The 18,879-nt window shown below is 46.7% G+C and overlaps 1 protein-coding gene across 4 annotated transcripts in view; it reads left to right on the plus strand.

Moving 5' to 3' along the window:
- Positions 1-18,879, plus strand: part of dock3 (dedicator of cytokinesis 3) — a 1,050,162-nt gene that overhangs the window by 932,090 nt on the left and 99,193 nt on the right. For all 4 annotated transcript variants that reach the window (XM_078209344.1, XM_078209345.1, XM_078209346.1 and 1 more), the window contains 3 exons: positions 954-1,058; positions 16,190-16,331; positions 17,678-17,844. In XM_078209344.1, the coding sequence (XP_078065470.1) occupies positions 954-1,058; positions 16,190-16,331; positions 17,678-17,844 (414 nt within the window). The remainder of the gene's footprint in view (positions 1-953; positions 1,059-16,189; positions 16,332-17,677; positions 17,845-18,879) is intronic.

Raw genomic sequence — 18,879 nt, forward strand, 5'->3', positions numbered from 1 at the left:
TCCCCTGGCGAACTCTGTAAAGCACAGAGTGTCAGAAATTTATCCAGTTTTCCCACCTGTTGGACACTTAGTTTCTGATTTGGAAAATCGCCCCCCTGATGTTTCAGGGGAAAAAAGCAGCCAGTCAGAATCCTGTTTCCCTTCCAAAGGGAGAATTCATTTAAGGAGTGATTCTAAGAACCAAGAGGTTGTCACATTCAGAAGGAGGGCATTTTAGCCATGATTCTCTTTCCTGCACTTTCTGTGAGCATAGCCACTAACCAAGAGAACAGAATGGCATGTTTCCCTTATACAGTGGCATAGAAACAGTATGTTTAGCCACATCACTGAGAGGATTCCCCTGTAGCCTTAAGTAAAAAGAGTACCTAGTGTGGTACTTAAACACAGACTAAAGGTTCTAGGCTTCATTCCCTGCCCATGTAAGATTAGGATTAAGATCTCAGTCTTGGTAGATAATCATGGTGCAATAGAAACCCTAAGCAATGGAAGGGGAAAATCAGCCAGGCTATGTGTTTCTGGACAACATACATTTTTGTGTCTACTATTAACTAAGGGTGTCGTGAAATTTTTGTTCAAAAGGTGGATAGATAGATTGAGATACAGATCAGTCACAGCAATGTAGGCTCGAGTGGTTGAATGACTACCTGCTGTTCCTATGTAGATCATGAGCAAGAATGGGATAGGGCTTGATAGTGATGCCCACTACTGTTGACCAGCCTCATGAAAACCACTGTCTAGATTCTCACATGATGATTGGCTGAGTGAGGAGGCTGAAGGGCTACCAATGTTTGTGGAACTGCGCTCTACAGGAGATAGCACCTACAGTAAAGAAAAGTCAGATTGTTACTGAAGTATTGGTAATAGAAAGCTCTTTTTTCAAACCATTCCATTTTTAGGGTTGCAGTCTTGTGGAATTAGGCTCTAACCACCAGTTTTTCTTCCACTGTTAACAGAAAATGGAAGCTGCATATTATGACAACATATTAGAACACCAGCGCCTGGAACCAGAATTCTTTAGGGTTGGGTTTTATGGAAGGAAGTTTCCATTTTACCTGCGGGTAAGTCCTGTTTACTATTATCCATGCCTTGTGTTTGGTGCATCTTCAGAGGCTTTTTTCTTTCCCTAAGCATTTAATTTTCCCGATTGCTCTGACAGATCACAGGGAAATATCAATAAAGAAAGTTATTCTGCCCTAGCTCAACCTTCCAATGGAAAACTAAATGTTCCTTCCCCTCCAGCTTCTTGAACATTTGTCTCTTCCAATTAAAATCATCCTGCTACACCATGGTGGATAGCATGGGCCAGGCACAATGGTATCTACCCAGCAGAGGTCGCCTCCAAGGCAATTATTCTGGATAGTGTTGCACTGATTCCACCTAACACCCTCACTTCAAATTCAGGTTACTTTCCACAATCTGAACTAAGACTCCTCCACTTATTTCAACGCAGACTCAAACCAGATCCTGGTTCCAATTACTTCCTTCATATTAAATTTCATTGTCTCATCTCAGAAACTCACTTTCCATTTCTGTTCCTGGCCATTACCTCCAGAGTCAGCCAAGGATCTGTCCTTAATGCCCCCCTACTTCCCCGCACCCCCACCTGCACATACAGCCACTTATCACATCATCCAAAGCCAAAGACTTAAGCTCTGATTTCATTGTTCTCTACCTATCCATCATACCTCTCCCATCACTGTCTCTGTATTGTCAGCCTACTTGTTCAATGTGCTGTCTTGAATAGGCCGCAATTTCTTCCAATTGAACATCGCAAAGGCAAAGCCAGCGTCTTTAGCCCCTGCACCAAAACCTTGTGCACTGACCATCAATCCCATTGAGCTTGAACCCAGACTCTAATATAAGGATCATGTGAGTGAGTTTGTAGAGAAGCATTGACTTGATTGAAACATCTATGAGGTTATATGTTATTGTGGTAACTTGGCTACAAAAAGGTAGTCGAACACATGCTCCTACCCATTAGACATCAGTATATACATTCAAATAGAAAGATGCTTGCTATAACACTTCTCCCCCTTAATTATAATTCTCCTTGAGGAAAGAAACATAATGAACCTCATGTCTCAACTATATGTCAGTCTTTCAGGAGCTTTGTAACCATGCTGTGACCTGTGCAGTACCGCTGGTGAGGTTTTTTCAGTAGAACTGGACTTGTGGGCGCAGGAGTAGGTTGAGTATCTGTGAATGAATGTCCTTCATCCTCTCCTGGAGTACAGTCCACTGGTGGCGCCATTTCCTAGTTAATCGAACAGGCAGAACAGGATTTCACCTTGTTCTCCACGTCCTGATCCATATTAGGCTACCAAACATACAACCTGGCGAAACCTTTCATTCAAGAGAAACCTGGGTGAACCTCATGAACTTCATCCAAGACTTGTGAATGACATGGGGTTGGGATGACCGCTCTGGACCCCCAAGGATCTAACCATCCTGCGCACTCAGCTCATCTTTCCACTTTGCATATGGTCTCAATTCAGCATCCTCGCATAAGGAAGCTCTTCACCTGAGATGGAACAGGGTCCCGGTCCGTCCACTGCTTAATCTGTTTAGCATTCACTGGCGAATGTGAAAGACTCTCTCAAGCAAGACAATTGTCTCTGGAGGAAATAATGGGCAGAATTTTACAACCTCATCATGTCTGTTTTGCGGCTGGAAAAAGTCATAAAACCAGGTGTGATACAACTAGCAGGAATGATGCCCGTTTTCGTGTCCATTCCCATTTTACCAAGAAAAATTGGTGCAATCGGGACCCCACCCAAAACGGACAAAGTGTCAATTTGCATTTTTTTGCATTCATCATAATTTAATTAGCAAGCTTCACTCCCAATCGTCCCAGCTCACCTGCGCTAACGACCTCGTTCACTGTAGCCGGATCAGTCAGGAAAACACCAAGTAAAAAAAGTCCCATTCACTGCTTGAGCAGTGAGGGTGAGTGAGGAGGTAAGTCTCTGCTTTCAAACTGCTCTGTGCTGCTCAGAGAGGGGTTGTTTCGTGGCAGCCATGTTTCATTTTGGGTCGGGGGGCCTGCGAGTGTGTGGGGGGGGAGGGTGCTGCTGTTGTTCATGGGGTCCAACTTCGGCCTCTCAGCACGGACCCGGTCAGAGCGCTGACCTTGAGTCAGAGCGCTGACTCTGGGTCCTAGTGCTGGCAGCAGCAAGCACTTTTGCTGGTGGGGGATGGGCTGGAAACTCTCTGAAGAAACTCTCTGGACTTGTCAAGCAGCACTGTCTGTAGCGATGACTGTATGGGTTCTGGGTGTGTGTTTGGGGGGGGGCGGGTACTGGGGAGTGTGTGTTGCTATGAGGGGGTGGGTATGGGAAGTATGTGTTGCTGGAGGACTGTGGAGAGTGTGTTGCTGGGCTGGGGGCAAGCAGAGTTCTTTAACCTCTTCATCTGTCTCTCCTCCCCTTCCCCAAACCACCCTCCACTCCTGGTAATGATGAAAGTGACGGCAGCCTTAAACTTTAATGCCACCAAGTCTTTCCAGACCGCAAGTAGAGACCTTTATGGCATTTCCCAATTATCCATCCACAAGTGTGTGAAGCAGTTCACAGATGCCCTGTGTGCCCAGGTTGGCCAGTATATTAAATTTGACTTAGACCAGGCGCAGCAGGAAGCCTGGGCTGCAGGATTTACGGCCATCGCAAGAATGCCAAATGTGCAGGGGATTGTAGAGTGCACCCACATTGCCCTCAAGGCCCCAGTGAAGAATCCAGGAAGATTGACGAACAGAAAGGGCTTCCATTCAATAAACATGCAGTTGGTGTGTGACCATCAGCTGCACATCATGCGCGTCTGTGCCAGGCACCCTGCAGTGTGCATGACAGCTTCAAATTGAGGAGCTCAGATGTCCCGGAGACCTTTGAGAAGGAGCCCAGGGTGATGGCTTGTGGGGGACGTGGGGTACCCGCTTCGGACTTGGCTGATGATGTCCGTACGGAAGCCTGAGACTGAAGTGGAGACCCGATATTATGAGGCCCATGTTGTCATCCGTTCAATAGTGGAGCAGTGCATAGGGCTCCTTAAAATGCAGTTCAGGTGCCTGGACTGCTCTGGCGGGGCCCTCTAATATAATCCCCTGATATCATCCCGCATTGTGGTCGTGTGCTGTGCCCGACACAACCTGATACAGCAGCAAGGTGACCTTTTAGAGGAGGAGGACATGGAGGCTGACCAGCCGGGCATCGCTAAGGAGGAGGCCGCCCAGCAGGCGGAGGCAGAAGAGGAGGAGGAGACGATGATGATGAACAACACCACCCAGGTGCTGAAGGACTGGCGGCAGCAAGAGTCAGGCATGCAAGGGCAACGAGCAAGGCCCTGATCACCAAGCGCTTTGGTCACTAGGGGCCTGTGTTGTTGCATGTGGGTTCCATTCCACCTCTCCCCCACCCCTCGGTACCTGGGTGAGCCTCATGAACTTCATCCAAGACTTGTGAATGACCGGGGGTTGGGATGACCGCTCTGGACCCCCAAGGATCTAACCATTCTGCACACTCAGCTCATCTTTCCACTTTGCATATGGTCTCAATTCAGCATCCTCGCATAAGGAAGCTCTTCACCTGAGATGGAACAGGGTCCCGGTCCGTCCACTGCTTAATCTGTTTAGCATTCACTGGAGAATGTGAAAGACTCTCTCAAGCAAAACAATTGTCTCTGGAGGAAATAATGGGCGGAATTTTACAATCTCATCATGCCTGTTTTGTGGCTGGAAAAAGTCATAAAATCAGGTGTGATGCAATTAGCGGGAATGGTTTTCGCGTCCATTCCCATTTTACCAAGAAAAAAATTGGTGCAATCAGCACCCCACCCAAAATGGCCAAAGCGTCAATTTGCATTTTTTTTTGCATTCATCATAATTTAATTAGCAAGCTTCACTCCCAATCATCCCAGCTCACCTGCATTAACGACCTCATTCACTGTAGCCAGATCAGTCAGGAAAACACCAAGTAAAAAAGTCCCATTCACTGCTTGAGCAGTGAGGGTGAGTGAGGAGGTAAGTCTCTGCTTTCAAACTGCTCTGTGCTGCTTGGGGTGGGGCGGGGGTTGATTCGTGGCAGCCATGTTCCATTTTGGGTTTTTGAGATGTCCCAGTGTCAGGAAGCGGGAAGTCAGGTGCACAGTACCAGTCTCCATGGTGGAAAGCCCCAGCATAGGCTCGAGCCCTTCCTCCTCCCTTAGGGTTCCTGGGGGCCCCTGGGTCACTCCATGGGACGGCGGTGCTTGTGCAGTGAACTCCAGAAGCTCCAGCATCATCTGGCCCTGCCAGTTCAGTAGGACCACCTGCATTCTTGCCACGGTGGCCAAGCCCTCTGCAATGGCCTTCTGAGTCGGGGCCACCTCTCAATGTCAGCAGCAAGTGCCCTCTGAGACTGGGCCATGCTCTGCAGCCCCTCAGCCATGACCCTCTGAGTGGGCCACGTTCTTAAAGTTCTCAAAGGCTGCTGCCATAGCCTGCTGTGTCTCGGCGCTGGCCTGCTGGGTCTCCTGCAAGCCTCTCGGCCATGACCCTCCGTGAGTGGGCCTTCTTCTCAAGGGCTGCAGCCATAACCCGCTGTGTCTAAGCGCTGTCCTGCTGGGTCTTCTGTTAACTCTCGAGCCTCTCAGCCATGGGCTGCAGAATCGCAAGAAGCCTATTGAGGCCCTTAGCTGCGGCCTGCTGTGACTCAGCCGTATCCCTCTGGGACTTTGCCGTGGCCTGCTGGTAACTCAGCCATCGCATGGACCCTGCCACTCACGGTGTGAATTTCCTGCCCCAGGCTTTCCACCATGGATGCCACCCTTGCAGTGTTGGCCTGGGAACCACACAAGACAGGCAATAGGTGGTCAGCCTGAAAGCTTTGGGACTCCTCCCAGCAGCCCAGCAGTCGGTCCAGTGTTGCTGTCAGCCCCAGCAGCTGCTTCTCCAGCAGCTGAGGGAGAAGTGATCGCAGAGGCCCAGCATGTAGCCTGGGACCAGCTGAGTCCTCACCTCCAGCAGGCCCCTGCATGCCAGAAGCCTTGGACATTCCCTCCTCCACCCGATGTATATCAGCAGCTGTGTCGTACGCACCAGAGATTCCTCGCCACTAACTTGACCCCACCAATGGGAGAGTCTCTGGGATGGTGAATTGCGAGGTGGAAACTGACGCAAAATTGTTGCCGGCCTCTGAAGTCCCTTCATCGGCTTCCTCCGAGGAGTCCTTCGAGCTGCCGGAGCAGGATGGGTGGGAGCAACAGTGGGGGCCACAATGCCAGATGGCCCAGGCGTGCGGGGTTCCTTCCTGCAACACAGACACAAAGTTAAGTACAAGGGAGGGACAAGAATCTGGGCTGTATGCAACTTACTTGAGACATCTCCAACGAGTGGAGGACTGGCAGGTGCTCACTTCTATGCTCCAGCCTGACCATGCTGTCACTGATGGTGCAGATCCCACCTCTCCCGCAAACTCCAGTGCCCGCTCCTCAAAGGGGGTGAGAACCCGAATCTCAGGCACACCATCTCCTGTCTTCGCCCTTTCCTGGCAATTATGGGGATTCTTCTCCTGTAGGGACAGAAGGACCCATGTAAAATCTAATGGCACGAGTCCTGCAGGGTATCAGGAGGTGGCCCTCAGAGGGCAAAGGTTGTGATACTCTTGGTGGGGTGGGGGGGGGGGGGGTGGAGGGAGGTGCTTCAGGGTCAGGGGTTGGGGGATCTGGGGGTCATTTGGGAGAAGATGCTCGATGAGGTTAAACACTCACCCTTGCTCATTCAGTTTTTCTGTGGCACTGCTTCCCTGTTCTCCTGGCCAGTGCCCTGATGCTGCCACCGCCTCCCAGGCTGCATTTCCATCTCTTCCCCTGGGACAGTGTCCTGCTGGGGGTAAGACGGTGTCCCGCCTTTGCCTCTACTGCCTCCAGCAACTTGGCAAGATCTGCATTAGAAAAACGGGGAGCTGTCTTCCTGGAGGCCATTTCTTCCTGCACTGCCTGCCTGTCTGTCCATCCTTGGGCGGTTTTATGGAGCACTGCTTTGTGAGGGCAGATCAGCTGCAGGCAGTTTGGGCGAGTCGCACCCATTAGAGCATTCTAGTGATATTAATGCAATTTGCCTTGTTGCCTTGGAGGTGTGCTGATGGAGGGGCAGGGGCTGTGGAATTTGTGCTTTTGTAATGATCGAGGGGCAGGAGAGAGAGAGGGTCATGTCAGTCAGCCATCGGGTCCAGGGGATGATGAGGGGGCCATGTGCAAGAGAGTCAGTAATGTTGGGGGGTGGGGGAGGGGGGGCGGTCTCCAATCTCCGTGGGGGGAGAGGGGGAGGCTGTATCTGGCCTGGGGTTGGGGGTGTTCTGTCAGGAGAGCTGCTTTTTTTTTAGCTTTTTCTGCGCATGCGCATTTGTGACTCCAACTTGAGCTGCTGGCTATCTGGTGAATTAAGCCCCTCCCACTGCCTCCAGTGGCTAGAAACAGGCTAGTCATATTTTCAAAGACTGAGTACATAAAATTCAGCATGAAATTACTCAACCTCAAGGGTTGCAGACTTTTTAAAGTTATCAGAATGATTGCTCCCCTATGATTTTGATCGCAGCTCCTGTGTCAACCTCCATTTTAAGAGATCTGCCATTGACTATCAAGACAATTTCTATAGATGGCACCTTGCTGAGTTGGACCTGATTTAAAGTATACAATTCAGATCCCTTGTTGGGCTCCTCATCCAATTTCTATAATGGTATTAAACTAACTGTTGATTTTATTTTTTGCGTGTTCTGTCCTGCCTGCTTCATTCTGCACCATGCTTATAAAAGACCCTTCCTCTTGCAACGGAAATATACATAATTTCTGCACCGGCAAGTTCCTCATAAATGCTCCCCCCGACAACGAAAACCAGCTTCCTCCTCCAGTGCTGTACAATCCCTCTTAGGCTCTGCTGCATCTTAACTTGGGCTGTTGCTCCCAGCAGCCATTTCCTGCCACAAATGTTTCACCTCATTGGGTACACTTTTTATAATTCACTTGTACCCTGCTCAGCACATTCAATCACCTGGGTCATCTGTGCAGCTTTTTCCAAAGAGATTTTAGTCTCAGCCAGCAGCTTTTTTGTATTGTGAGACTGTTGATCCCACAGGCCAAACGGTCTCTCAATATTTTCCCCAAAAGCTGAGCCAAATTCACTGTGATGTACTAACCTTCTCAATCTGGCCATGAAACCAGAAATGGTCTTCCCTGAGAGCAGAATTAAATTTATACCTCAACATGATGATTGAAGGTTGGGGTTAAAATGATCTTTGACCATTTCCCCTATCTGGTCAAAAGACTTTGGGCGTAATCTTACCGGCCGTTCATGCCATGCTCCTGCTGGAGCGAGGTCGGAGACTTTGGCGCCCAATCTGTCATGAACAAGTCCTTGCACAGGAAAACCAACAGATTTCAGGTAGACAAAACAGTATTTTTGGTCAATTTGATGTCTGTGTGTTTACTGAATGTGTGTGTGTGTGTGTGTGTTGAATGTGTGTGCTGGATGGCTTTCTATGAGCTGTCTCTGTGTGTGCTTTTCTGTTTGGATGCTGAATGTGCCTATGGGTGTTATGTTTGTGTGTCAGTTTGTGTATTTTTTAAATAAATGCAATTCCTTTCATAGCCCATGTGGTTAGACTGTCCTCTAGTGGTTATATGGTTAGTACAGTGAAAGTTTGTCAAGTCTAAGATAGCAAATCTTACTTGAAGTAGTGCTGCTAACCAGATAGTACACTGGAACTGCATAGAATCAGAATCACATGGACATACTCACTTTGAGACATACCAGTTGATTTCTCCCAAGTCCTAATTTCTGCTGTACTGTCGGGTGTCCAGCCCCAATAGTTGGTTTCTGCTGCAGGGTCAGGTGTCCTGCCTATTACTGGTTTTGACAGTGACCATCCAGTAACCTGGGTATGCATAGCAGACAAAAATGGCCTATTTTCCCAGTGCTATATTTTTTTAGAAGGGCTGGAGTAGCCTCCTGTGCACATGTGCTATCAAACCAATTCTCAATTTTGTAACTGACTGTTATGACTAGATTAGGAGGGGTGAGCTGACTCCTCTCTTTGTTCCACCCTTGGGTTGGTTATAACAGAATTGAATTTTTTTTTAATGTGAAATTCCCAATTCCATATGTACTAAACTGTACAGTTCATTGTAAGAATCGAGCTAACAGGTAAGGAGTTTTATTACTAAAACTCAGGTAAAGGTACAGAAATTATTAACAAAAATGTTTAAAATGTATGGACATGTTCAACTGCTCACTAATGCAAAAAAACTTCCCAGTCATGCACAAAAAGAAGTAACACTTTACAATGCATCAGGTGTTAGAACTTGGCCAAGTAAACAAATAGGTAAAGTCAGAAAAATTATTCACAATTGTCTGAATGCTTTTTCACACCACTAGTTTTTCTTCCACTGTCAACAGAAAATGGAAGCTGTGTATTATGACAACATATTAGAGTTGAAGAATTCTCTCGGGTTGGGTTTTATGGTACTTTGGCTTCTCACTGAAGCAGTCACTCTGCAATTGTGATTGATTGATCCTCGTTTCTCTCGAAGACAGAGGTGTTGAATTGGGATCCTTTTTAAAATTCTCAGTTTACAGCAATGAGATCTTCTGATGGGTTTTCAAACCACAAACAGGTCTCAACTTTGTTGAGAGAGAGGAGACAAGGCTGTTGCCCCTATTGGCCCTATGGCAATTTCTGTATGTTAGTTCAAATCCAGTGCATGAGTTGCAAAAACTCAGTCTGCAAGTACAACAGGTGATCAAGAAGGCAAATGGGATGTTGGCATTTATCGCGAGGGGGATAGAATATAAAAGCAGAGAATCTTGCTGCATCTGTACAAGGCATTGGTGAGGCCGCAGCTGGAATACTGTGTGCAGTTTTGGTCCCCTTACTTGCGAAAGGATATATTGGCCTTGGAGGGAGTGCAGAGAAGGTTCACCAGGTTGATACCGGAGATGAGGGGTGTAGATTATGAGGAGAGATTGAGCAGATTAGGTTTGTACTCGTTGGAGTTTAGAAGGCTGAGGGGTGATCTTATAGAGGCATATAAGATAATGAAGGGGCTGGATAGGGTAGAAGTGGAGAGATTCTTTCCACTTAGAAAGGAAACCAGAACTAGAGGGCACAGCCTCAAAATAAAGTTTAGGACAGAGTTGAGGAGGAACTTCTTCTCTCAGAGGGTGGTGAATCTCTGGAATTCTCTGCCCACTGAAGTGATGGAGGCTACCTCGTTGAATATGTTTAAGTCACGGATAGATGGATTTCTGATCGGTAGGGGAATTAAGGGTTATGGGGAGCAGGCGGGTAAGTGGAACTGATTCACTTCAGATCAGCCATGATCTTATTGAATGGCGGGGCAGGCTCGAAGGGCTAGATGGCCTACTCCTGCTCCTATTTCTTATGTTCTTATGTTCTTATATTTTATACCCAAGAGCTGACCTCATAGAAATGCAAGATCCTCTTTGTCCACGCCATGGCTCATGTTCTAACACACAACAGTTGCAGTTTGTTTTAATTTAGGTAGAGTAATACTGAGCCATACAGGCCCAAGTTAAATCCTCAGTCTATTGGTGATCTTGTTGATCTCAGCTGGATGGCAAAAGGAGCGCAGCAATTGGCATCAGCCCCTCCAACGAGGAAGGAAAACATTAGTTAAAATTCCAAGCCCCTGATCCCCATCCTTTCTTTACCCAATCATCCACATGTAGGAGTCATCTGTGCTCACACATAGGGCGGAATTCTCCCAGCCTGCACACACTGGGTTTTGTGGGGGGAATGTAGAAACTAGTGGCGGTGAAAAAGTCAGAAACCCGGTAACATAAAATCATGTTGCAATTCTCCCAATGGTGAGTTCATGGTGAGTCAGTCTTCCCACTACCTGGTGATGTGAATACCATTTGCATCCCATGAATGTTCATTAAAACAGCTGCCCACCGGCATCCCGTCAGGCCTTTCTAGCACGCAAGCGTGAAATTTTGTTAGTCTTAAACCCAATTGCTAAAGAGTGGTGTGCATAAAGAAGGAAATGGGGGCAATTTGGAAGGAGGGTTGTGCAAACAGTAGAGGGTAGGGCTCATAATGGCAGGCAGAGGGGCAAGCAAGTGGATGAAGAACTATAGGGTTCGTGGTGGGAGATACAGGAAGGATATCAGAGGTAGGTTCTTTACGCAGAGAGTGGTTGGGGTGTGGAATGGACTGCCTGCAGTGATAGTGGAGTCAGACACTTTAGGAACATTTAAGCGGTTATTGGATAGGCACATGGAGCACGCCAGGATGATAGGGAGTGGGATAGCTTGATCTTGGTTTCAGATAAAGCTCGGCACAACATCGTGGGCCGAAGGGCCTGTTCTGTGCTGTACTGTTCTATGTTCTAAGAAGATCAACAATGGAAGGCAGAGGGAAGACCAAGGAGAGGGAAGCTGGACTCTGACAAGAATGCATGAAAAGCTCTTAAAAAAAGGGGTCAAAAGTATACCACTTTACTGGAAGGGGATGCATCAAGACCTCAGATGCAATGGATAGACATTCAAGTAGGGCATGGACATCTCATGGGTGATGGCTCAGAGTGAAGGCTCGGGTAGCTATCAAGGAACAGACTTCTTGAGGCTGCTATTCCTTTTCCTTTGGGTTGCTGACATCGTGCACTGTTTGGTGAAAACAGGTGGGCGAGAGAAAGTGACATGAGTGTGCTAGACTGGTATTTAAATATGGTGCCGGAACCTTCAAACTCACCAGCTGATAGCAGGCAGACAAATCAGCTGTTGCTCCACCAGGGGACTCAGGGGAACTCACCTGTGCATTATTAATGACTTACAAGAACAAAATCTGGCATGGGATCCTGCCATTCTGGGGGGGAGTAGGAAAGGCACTACCAGAGCTGCCCGCCATTGCACTCAGTCTCAAAATGGAAAATTCCGCCCATAGAGACTGGTCACGAGGTCAGATATCAGAGGGCAGTGAACATGGAGCCTAGCAAGGGTAGAGCCTTCCATAGGGGGATGGAGGAAAGGGAAGATGTGGAAATTAAAGGAGAAAGCACTTCTTCGGAAGAAGGGAATGAACTTTGTGACAATGTTGGAGGAACTTAATTCATCTGCTCGCATTCCTGGATCCCAGTTATGAGCCACCTTTCTGGTCAAAACCAGTGAACAGGACAGCAGCAAATAGAAGTGAGAAATCACTCATCAGCCATGTCTCCAAATTCTGTGATATTGTAAGCTGATAAAAGGGAACTAAGAGGACATTATATTTTCCATAATTTGGTAATTGCTGTTACCTCATGAAAAATGGGCAGCACATAAAATTACATTTTTTTAAAACTTCTTTCACAAGAAATGAATACTTTTCACAGCAATTACATACCCCCAAGAAAACTCCCAGCCAATAGTAGAATCCGACTCAAGGTGCTGCAGGTTATGCAGTGCTTTGTCAAAGAACAAAGAAAATTACAGCACAGGAACAGGCCCTTCGGCCCTCCAAGCCTGCACCAACCATGCCGCCCGATTGAACTAAAACCCCTACCCTTCCGGGGACCATATCCCTCTATTCCCATCCTATTCATGTATTTGTCAAGATGCCCCTTAAAAGTCAGTATCGTATCAAATTGTCAATTGATATTGTCCGTGGCCTTCTTGCACATTGGATCAAATTTCTTCTTCTAACTACATTGAGTTGAAAACTTGATCTATTGAGGTAACCTACATAAACAAAAATTTATGGATTTACATAGTGTGACATTTACTTTGTCTTTGGCAGTGCCCACCATCTTTGTGTATCAATAAATACACAGGGTTTTTTTATTCATTTGTTGGATATGGGCATCGGTGGCAGGCCAGCATTTATTGCCCAACCCTAGTTGAGAATCAACCACATGGCTGTGGCTCTGGAGTCACAGACCAGGTAAAGACAACAGATTTCCTTCCTTAAAGGACATTAGTAAACCAGAGAGGTTTCTCCGACAATCAGCAGTGGTTTCACGGTCATCAGTAGATTCTTCATTCCAGGTTGTTTTTTTATTGGATTCAAGTTCCACTATCTGCAGTGGTGGGATTCAAACCCGGGTCCCAAAACATTAGCTGAGTTTCTGGATTAATAGTCTAGCCAGTAGGCCATCACCACCTCTGCTGAATATTAGTTTTGTTTACATACACAATGATGCTGGGGTTCAGAGCCACCTAATGGCCATAGCCTGTGACTGCAGCATCAATGGGAGCTGTCTATAGAGAAGATTGATGTGGAGATGCCAGCATTGGACTGGGGTAAACACAGCAAGAAGTCCCACAACACCAGGTTAAAGTCCAACAGGTTTATTTGGTAGCAAAAGCCCCTAGCTTTCGGAGCTTGCTGTTCCTTCGTCAGGTGGGTGGGAGTTCTGATCACAAACAGGGCACAAAGACACAAACTCAATTTATATGAATAATGATTGGAATGTGAGTCTTTACAGCTAATCAAGTCTTAAAGATACAGACAATGTGAGTGGAGGGAGCATTAAGCACAGGTTAAAGAGATGTGTATTGTCTCCAGACAGGACAGCTAGTGAGATTTTGCACATCCAGGCAAGTTGTGGTGGTTACAGATAGTGTGACATGAACCCAATATCCCGGTTGAGGCCGTCCTCATGTGATTCGCATTCTAATCAGTATTCTGTAACTTGATTTTGTGTCTCTGTATGCCTTGTTTGAGAGCAGATATCCACTCCATCTGACGAAGGAGCAGCGCTCCGAAAGCTAATGGCATTTGCTACCAAATAAACCTGTTGGACTTTAACCTGGTGTTGTTAAAACTCTTACTGTGTTTACCCCAGTCCAACGCCGGCATCTCCACATCAGAGACTGATAGCCAGGTTCTGCACACATGAGGACGGCCCCAACCGGGATATTGGGTTCATGTCACACTATCTGTAACCACCACAACTTGCCTGGATGTGCAAAATCTCATTAGCTGTCCTGTCTGGAGACAATACACATCTCTTTAACCTGTGCTTAATGCTCCCTCCACTCACAGTGTCTGTACCTTTAAGACTTGATTAGCTGTAAAGACTCACATTCCAATCATTATTCATGTAAATTGAGTTTGTGTCTTTGTGCCCTGTTTGTGATCAGAACTCCCACCCACCTGACGCAGGAACAGCCTGTTCCGAAAGCTAGTGGCTTTTGCTACCAAATAAACCTGTTGGACTTTAACCTGGTGTTGTTAGACTTAGAACCATAGAAAATTACAGCTCAGAAACAGGCCTTTTGGCCCTTCTTGTCTGTGCCGAACCATTTTTTGCCCAGTCCCACTGACCTGCACTTGGACCATATCCTTCCACACCCCTCTCATCCATGAACCCGTCCAAGTTTTTCTTAAATGTTAAATGTTACCACTTTATCCGGCAGCTCATTCCACCCTCCCACCACTCTCTGCGTGACGAAGCCCCCCCCTAATATTCCCTTTAAACTTTTCTCCTTTCACCCTTAACCCATGCCCTCTGGTTTTTTTCTCCCCTAGCCTCAGTGGAAAAAGCCTGCTTGCATTCATTCTATCTATACCCATCAAAATCTTATACACCTCTATCAAATCTCCCCTCATTCTTCTACGCTCCAGGGAATAAAGTCCCAACCTATTCAATCTCTCTCTGTAACTCAGCTTCTCAAGTCCCGGCAACATCCTTGTGAACCTTCTCTGCACTCTTTCAACCTTATTTACATCCTTCCTGTAACTAGGTGACCAAAACTGTACACAATACTCTAAATTCGGCCTCACCAATGCCTTATATAACCTTACCATAACACTCCAACTTTTATACTCGATACTCCGATTTATAAAGGCCAATGTACCAAAGGCACTCTTTACGACCCTATCCACCTGTGACGTCACTTTTAGGGAATTCTGTACCTGTATTCCCAGATCCCTCTGTTCAACTGCACTCTTCTGAGTCCTAACATTCACCCTGTACGTTCTACTTTGGTTTGTCCTTCCAAAGTGCAATATCTCACACTTGTCTGCATTAAATTCCATTTGCCATTTTTCAGCCCATTTTTCTAGTTGGTCCAAATCCCTCTGCAAGCTCTGAAAACCTTCCTCACTGTCCACTACACCTCCAATCTTTGTATCATCAGCAAATTTGCTGATCCAATTTACCACATTATCATCCAGATCATTGATATAGATGACAAACAACAATGGACCCAACACCGATCCCTGCGGCACACCACTAGTCACAGGCCTCCACTCAGAGAAGCAATCCTCCACAACCACTCTCTGGCTTCTTCCATTGAAAGAAGTTTAACAACACCAGGTTAAAGTCCAACAGGTTTATTTGGTAGCAAAAGCCACAAGCTTTCAGAGCGCTGCTCCTTTCTATTGAGCCAGTGTCTAATCCAATTTACTACCTCCCCATGTATACCCAGTGACTGAACCTTCCTAACTAACCTCCCATGAGGGACCTTGTCAAAGGCCTTGCTGAAATCCAGGTAGACAACATCCACCGCTTTCCCTTCATCCACTTTCCTGGTAACCTCCTCGAAAAACTCTAATAGATTGGTCAAACATGACCTACCACGCACAAAGCCATGTTGACTCTCCCTAATAAGTCCCTGTATATCCAAATATTTGTAGATCCTATCCCTTATCACACCTTCCAATAACTTGCCCACCACCAACGTCAAACTTACTGGCCTATAATTTCCCGGATTTCTTTTGGAACCTTTTTTTAAACAACGGAACAACATGAGCCACCCTCCAATCATCCGGCACCTCCCCCGTGAATACTGACATTTTAAATATGTCTGCCAGGGCCCCTGCAAGTTCAACATTAGCTTCCCTCAGGGTCCGTGGGAATACTTCTTACTGTACAGAGAAGATTCCCATGATAACTGTGTACACTGGTAGTTTCAATGGTGCGTGCTGATTCAAAAACAAAACCAAACTCATGACAGCTAGAAGTGAGTTTGTGGAAAACAAATGCACAGCATAATATTTAACAGACATTTTTATAATTTAGAAATACATATTTGGATAATTCAGTTGTATTGAGCATTCCAGGCCAATATATTAACTGTTTTTAGATACCAATGGGCTGTTTGTATGTTTCTTCTACTCTCTAGTTTGTAAATTTTTTAGACAGCCAATATATCCCTTTATATAATTGTTGATTGTTTCTTCAGTCTGACTCTTCCTTTTTTCCTTTCCACTGACCCCAGAACAAGGAGTTTGTGTGTCGTGGTCACGATTATGAGAGGCTGGAGGCCTTTCAGCAGAGGATGTTAACTGAATTCCCACAAGCCATTGCTATGCAGCATCTCAACCAGCCAGATGAAACTATCCTGCAGTCTGACGCACAGTGTATCCTTGCACCTTGACCACATTCCCCAGTGACTGAGCTGGTTAGGGCTATGAATAACTCACCATAACAGTCCAGAAGGTTCCCAGGTACAATTTCCAGGCACTGTTCGGATAGCTGATCTCAGCAACAGTGATAGAAATAGAAACAGTGCAGTTGTCCTAGCTGCCCTGGGCTAGGGAGAGAAAATTAATTCAGGGCTCCCCATCCTAATCCCTACCCAATGTAGATAATCAAGCTCAGCTCTGATATCCTCTCTCGGGAATGACCAGCCAACTATCACTGACTTGTCATTCGTACACATGAAGCAAGGCCATGTGAGTAAGGCACAAATATTCATGGAACCAGGTCCCAGCAAATGGCACCACTGTCTGGAAAGGAAGAGGCAGCGTTGGTTCTGCGAGAAAGCTGGCGTCTTTCTCTCCAGATCTTATGACACTGCCAAAAAAATCAAGGGGGCGGGTTTCAGGCCATCATACAGGGACTGCGGGGAGACCTAAATATGCCGGCAAAACCCAGCTACACTGAGATCGGGGTGTCATTTTTAAAGGGCGATCATAACCTGAAAAACCTCCCTCCCAGCCCACCACGGAGGTCTCAGGGGCTCTCCTCCCTGCCCCGTTCGGAGTCGGCACTGCCCCTTGCTCCCCGCCCCAACCTCTACCACCACCACCAACAGCTCTCCCGAGCTCCTCCATCTGCTCCCGACCATCACCACATCTAAATAAATTCACCCCTGCTTGAGGCTCCCACTGAGGCCCGCCCCTTCTAATAGGTTGGCACTGCCAAGGGGCATTGCCAGGTCACGATGGCCATGTCCCTCTCCCCCAGTGGTTCTACTTAGCTTTGCACCCCCAGGGAAACCCCCACGACAGGTTCACATCTATATGATGTCACATTGTGTGCTGTCGATATACGGTGCGGGAGGGGTGGGGGGGGTCAATGTCTGGCGAGAGAGTGGGTTAATAATATTTAAATATATTCAAATTCATGTAAAGCAGGTTCACACCCTCAGAACTTGCCAGCAAGCACTGTGACTTCCAGATGTTGAGCCCCCACCAGCATTTGCACGGACAGTGAGCGTGGACTCAAGATCGACCCCACCAACTCTGTTTCCCTCTCTGCACATGTTACTTGTCCTACTGAATATTTCCAGCATTTTCTGTTTTTATTTCAGATTTCCAGCATCTGCAGTATTTTGCCAGTGTTTACTTGAATAATCCAATTCTGCCTAGTTGCTAACCAGAGGACATAGTGATTATCCCGCAGATGATGGTAGACCTTGTTCATGAAAGCTGATGCTTGGGACCAGTTTTTGCAGTGCCGTTTTCTTTGACCTTGAGTGTAGATCTGCAGATTTATGCAGTGTGCCCAATTCCAGAGAATGTGGAAGTTCTTCAGATGGAGAGGGTTCCGGACCGAATCAAGAGCTTCTACCGCGTAAACAACGTCAGCCGCTTTCGATATGATAGACCCTTTCATAAAGGTTCAAAGGACAAGGAGAATGAGTTCAAGGTAAGCATATTATGTACCACTAACATTAACCACAAATCCCATAGCCTTTCTCACTCTTCCAGTAGGTCTACTCTTTGCAGCAAGAAACTGATATTTGTATTTTACAAGACAGTGTAGCACAGGAAGCAGTGATGTCTACTGATGGAGCTCATTAGGTGGAGGTCGTCATTGATAAAATGCTCTTGTAAATTCTTGGAAGGTGTCTGTAAAACAGCAAAGTTGGAGAATATGAAATAAAAATAGAAAATGCTGAAAACACCTAGAAGTTTTGACAGAATCTCTCAAGGGAGTTTATGGGCGGAATCTTGTGGAGGCCACTGGAATATCATCCAATGGCTGCAGAGCGGGTGAGAGTACCTTGTCACCTCTTTTATAGAAGGCCCCACCACATCTTGTTCCACTCAGGTATTTGACAGGCCAGTGCTGGGCCTTCCCTGGGGTCGAGGATTCTGGGGTGGAAGTCCTATCCGCCAAAAGCTGCCATCCAGAGGCCAGTAGCTCTGTTGAGGGAAGTGATGGTGGAGTGAGTATTGTGGAGGAAGAGGATTGGCAGCAAAGGCAAGGGGTTAGCTTCCGCTTCCCAATTCTGGACCCCAATCCCCACACCAAGAGCCTGCAGGCAACCCTGCACCATTTTCTTGCTTTTATTAGGCACTAACATTGAAATAAGTTGATAGGAGTCCAAGCTGGGAAGTGTTATCTGATGGACAGATGGATAAATTACATCATTTGTAATAGGACCGTTCAAATAAAAGTGAGGTAATTATTAGGTTAAATTGGTCTCAGTGAGCTTTGCTGTATAAAAATAGTATTTGAAGGGATTCCCCTAGCACAGAAATTGTAGAGGAATTACTTGCTGCATTGATCAGCGCAATGGTACCTGGGGCACAGCCAGGGAGCAACTATATGGAGATTGTGCTTCTATCCAGGACATAATGGTAATAATATTCCACAGATAAGGGAGGCAGTGGCGCAGCAGTATTGTTACTGGACTTGAAAGCCAGAGCAAGATCTGGAGACTTGATTTCAAATCCT

This window comes from Mustelus asterias, chromosome 3 (genome assembly GCF_964213995.1).
Source record: "Mustelus asterias chromosome 3, sMusAst1.hap1.1, whole genome shotgun sequence".
NCBI lineage: Eukaryota > Metazoa > Chordata > Chondrichthyes > Carcharhiniformes > Triakidae > Mustelus > Mustelus asterias.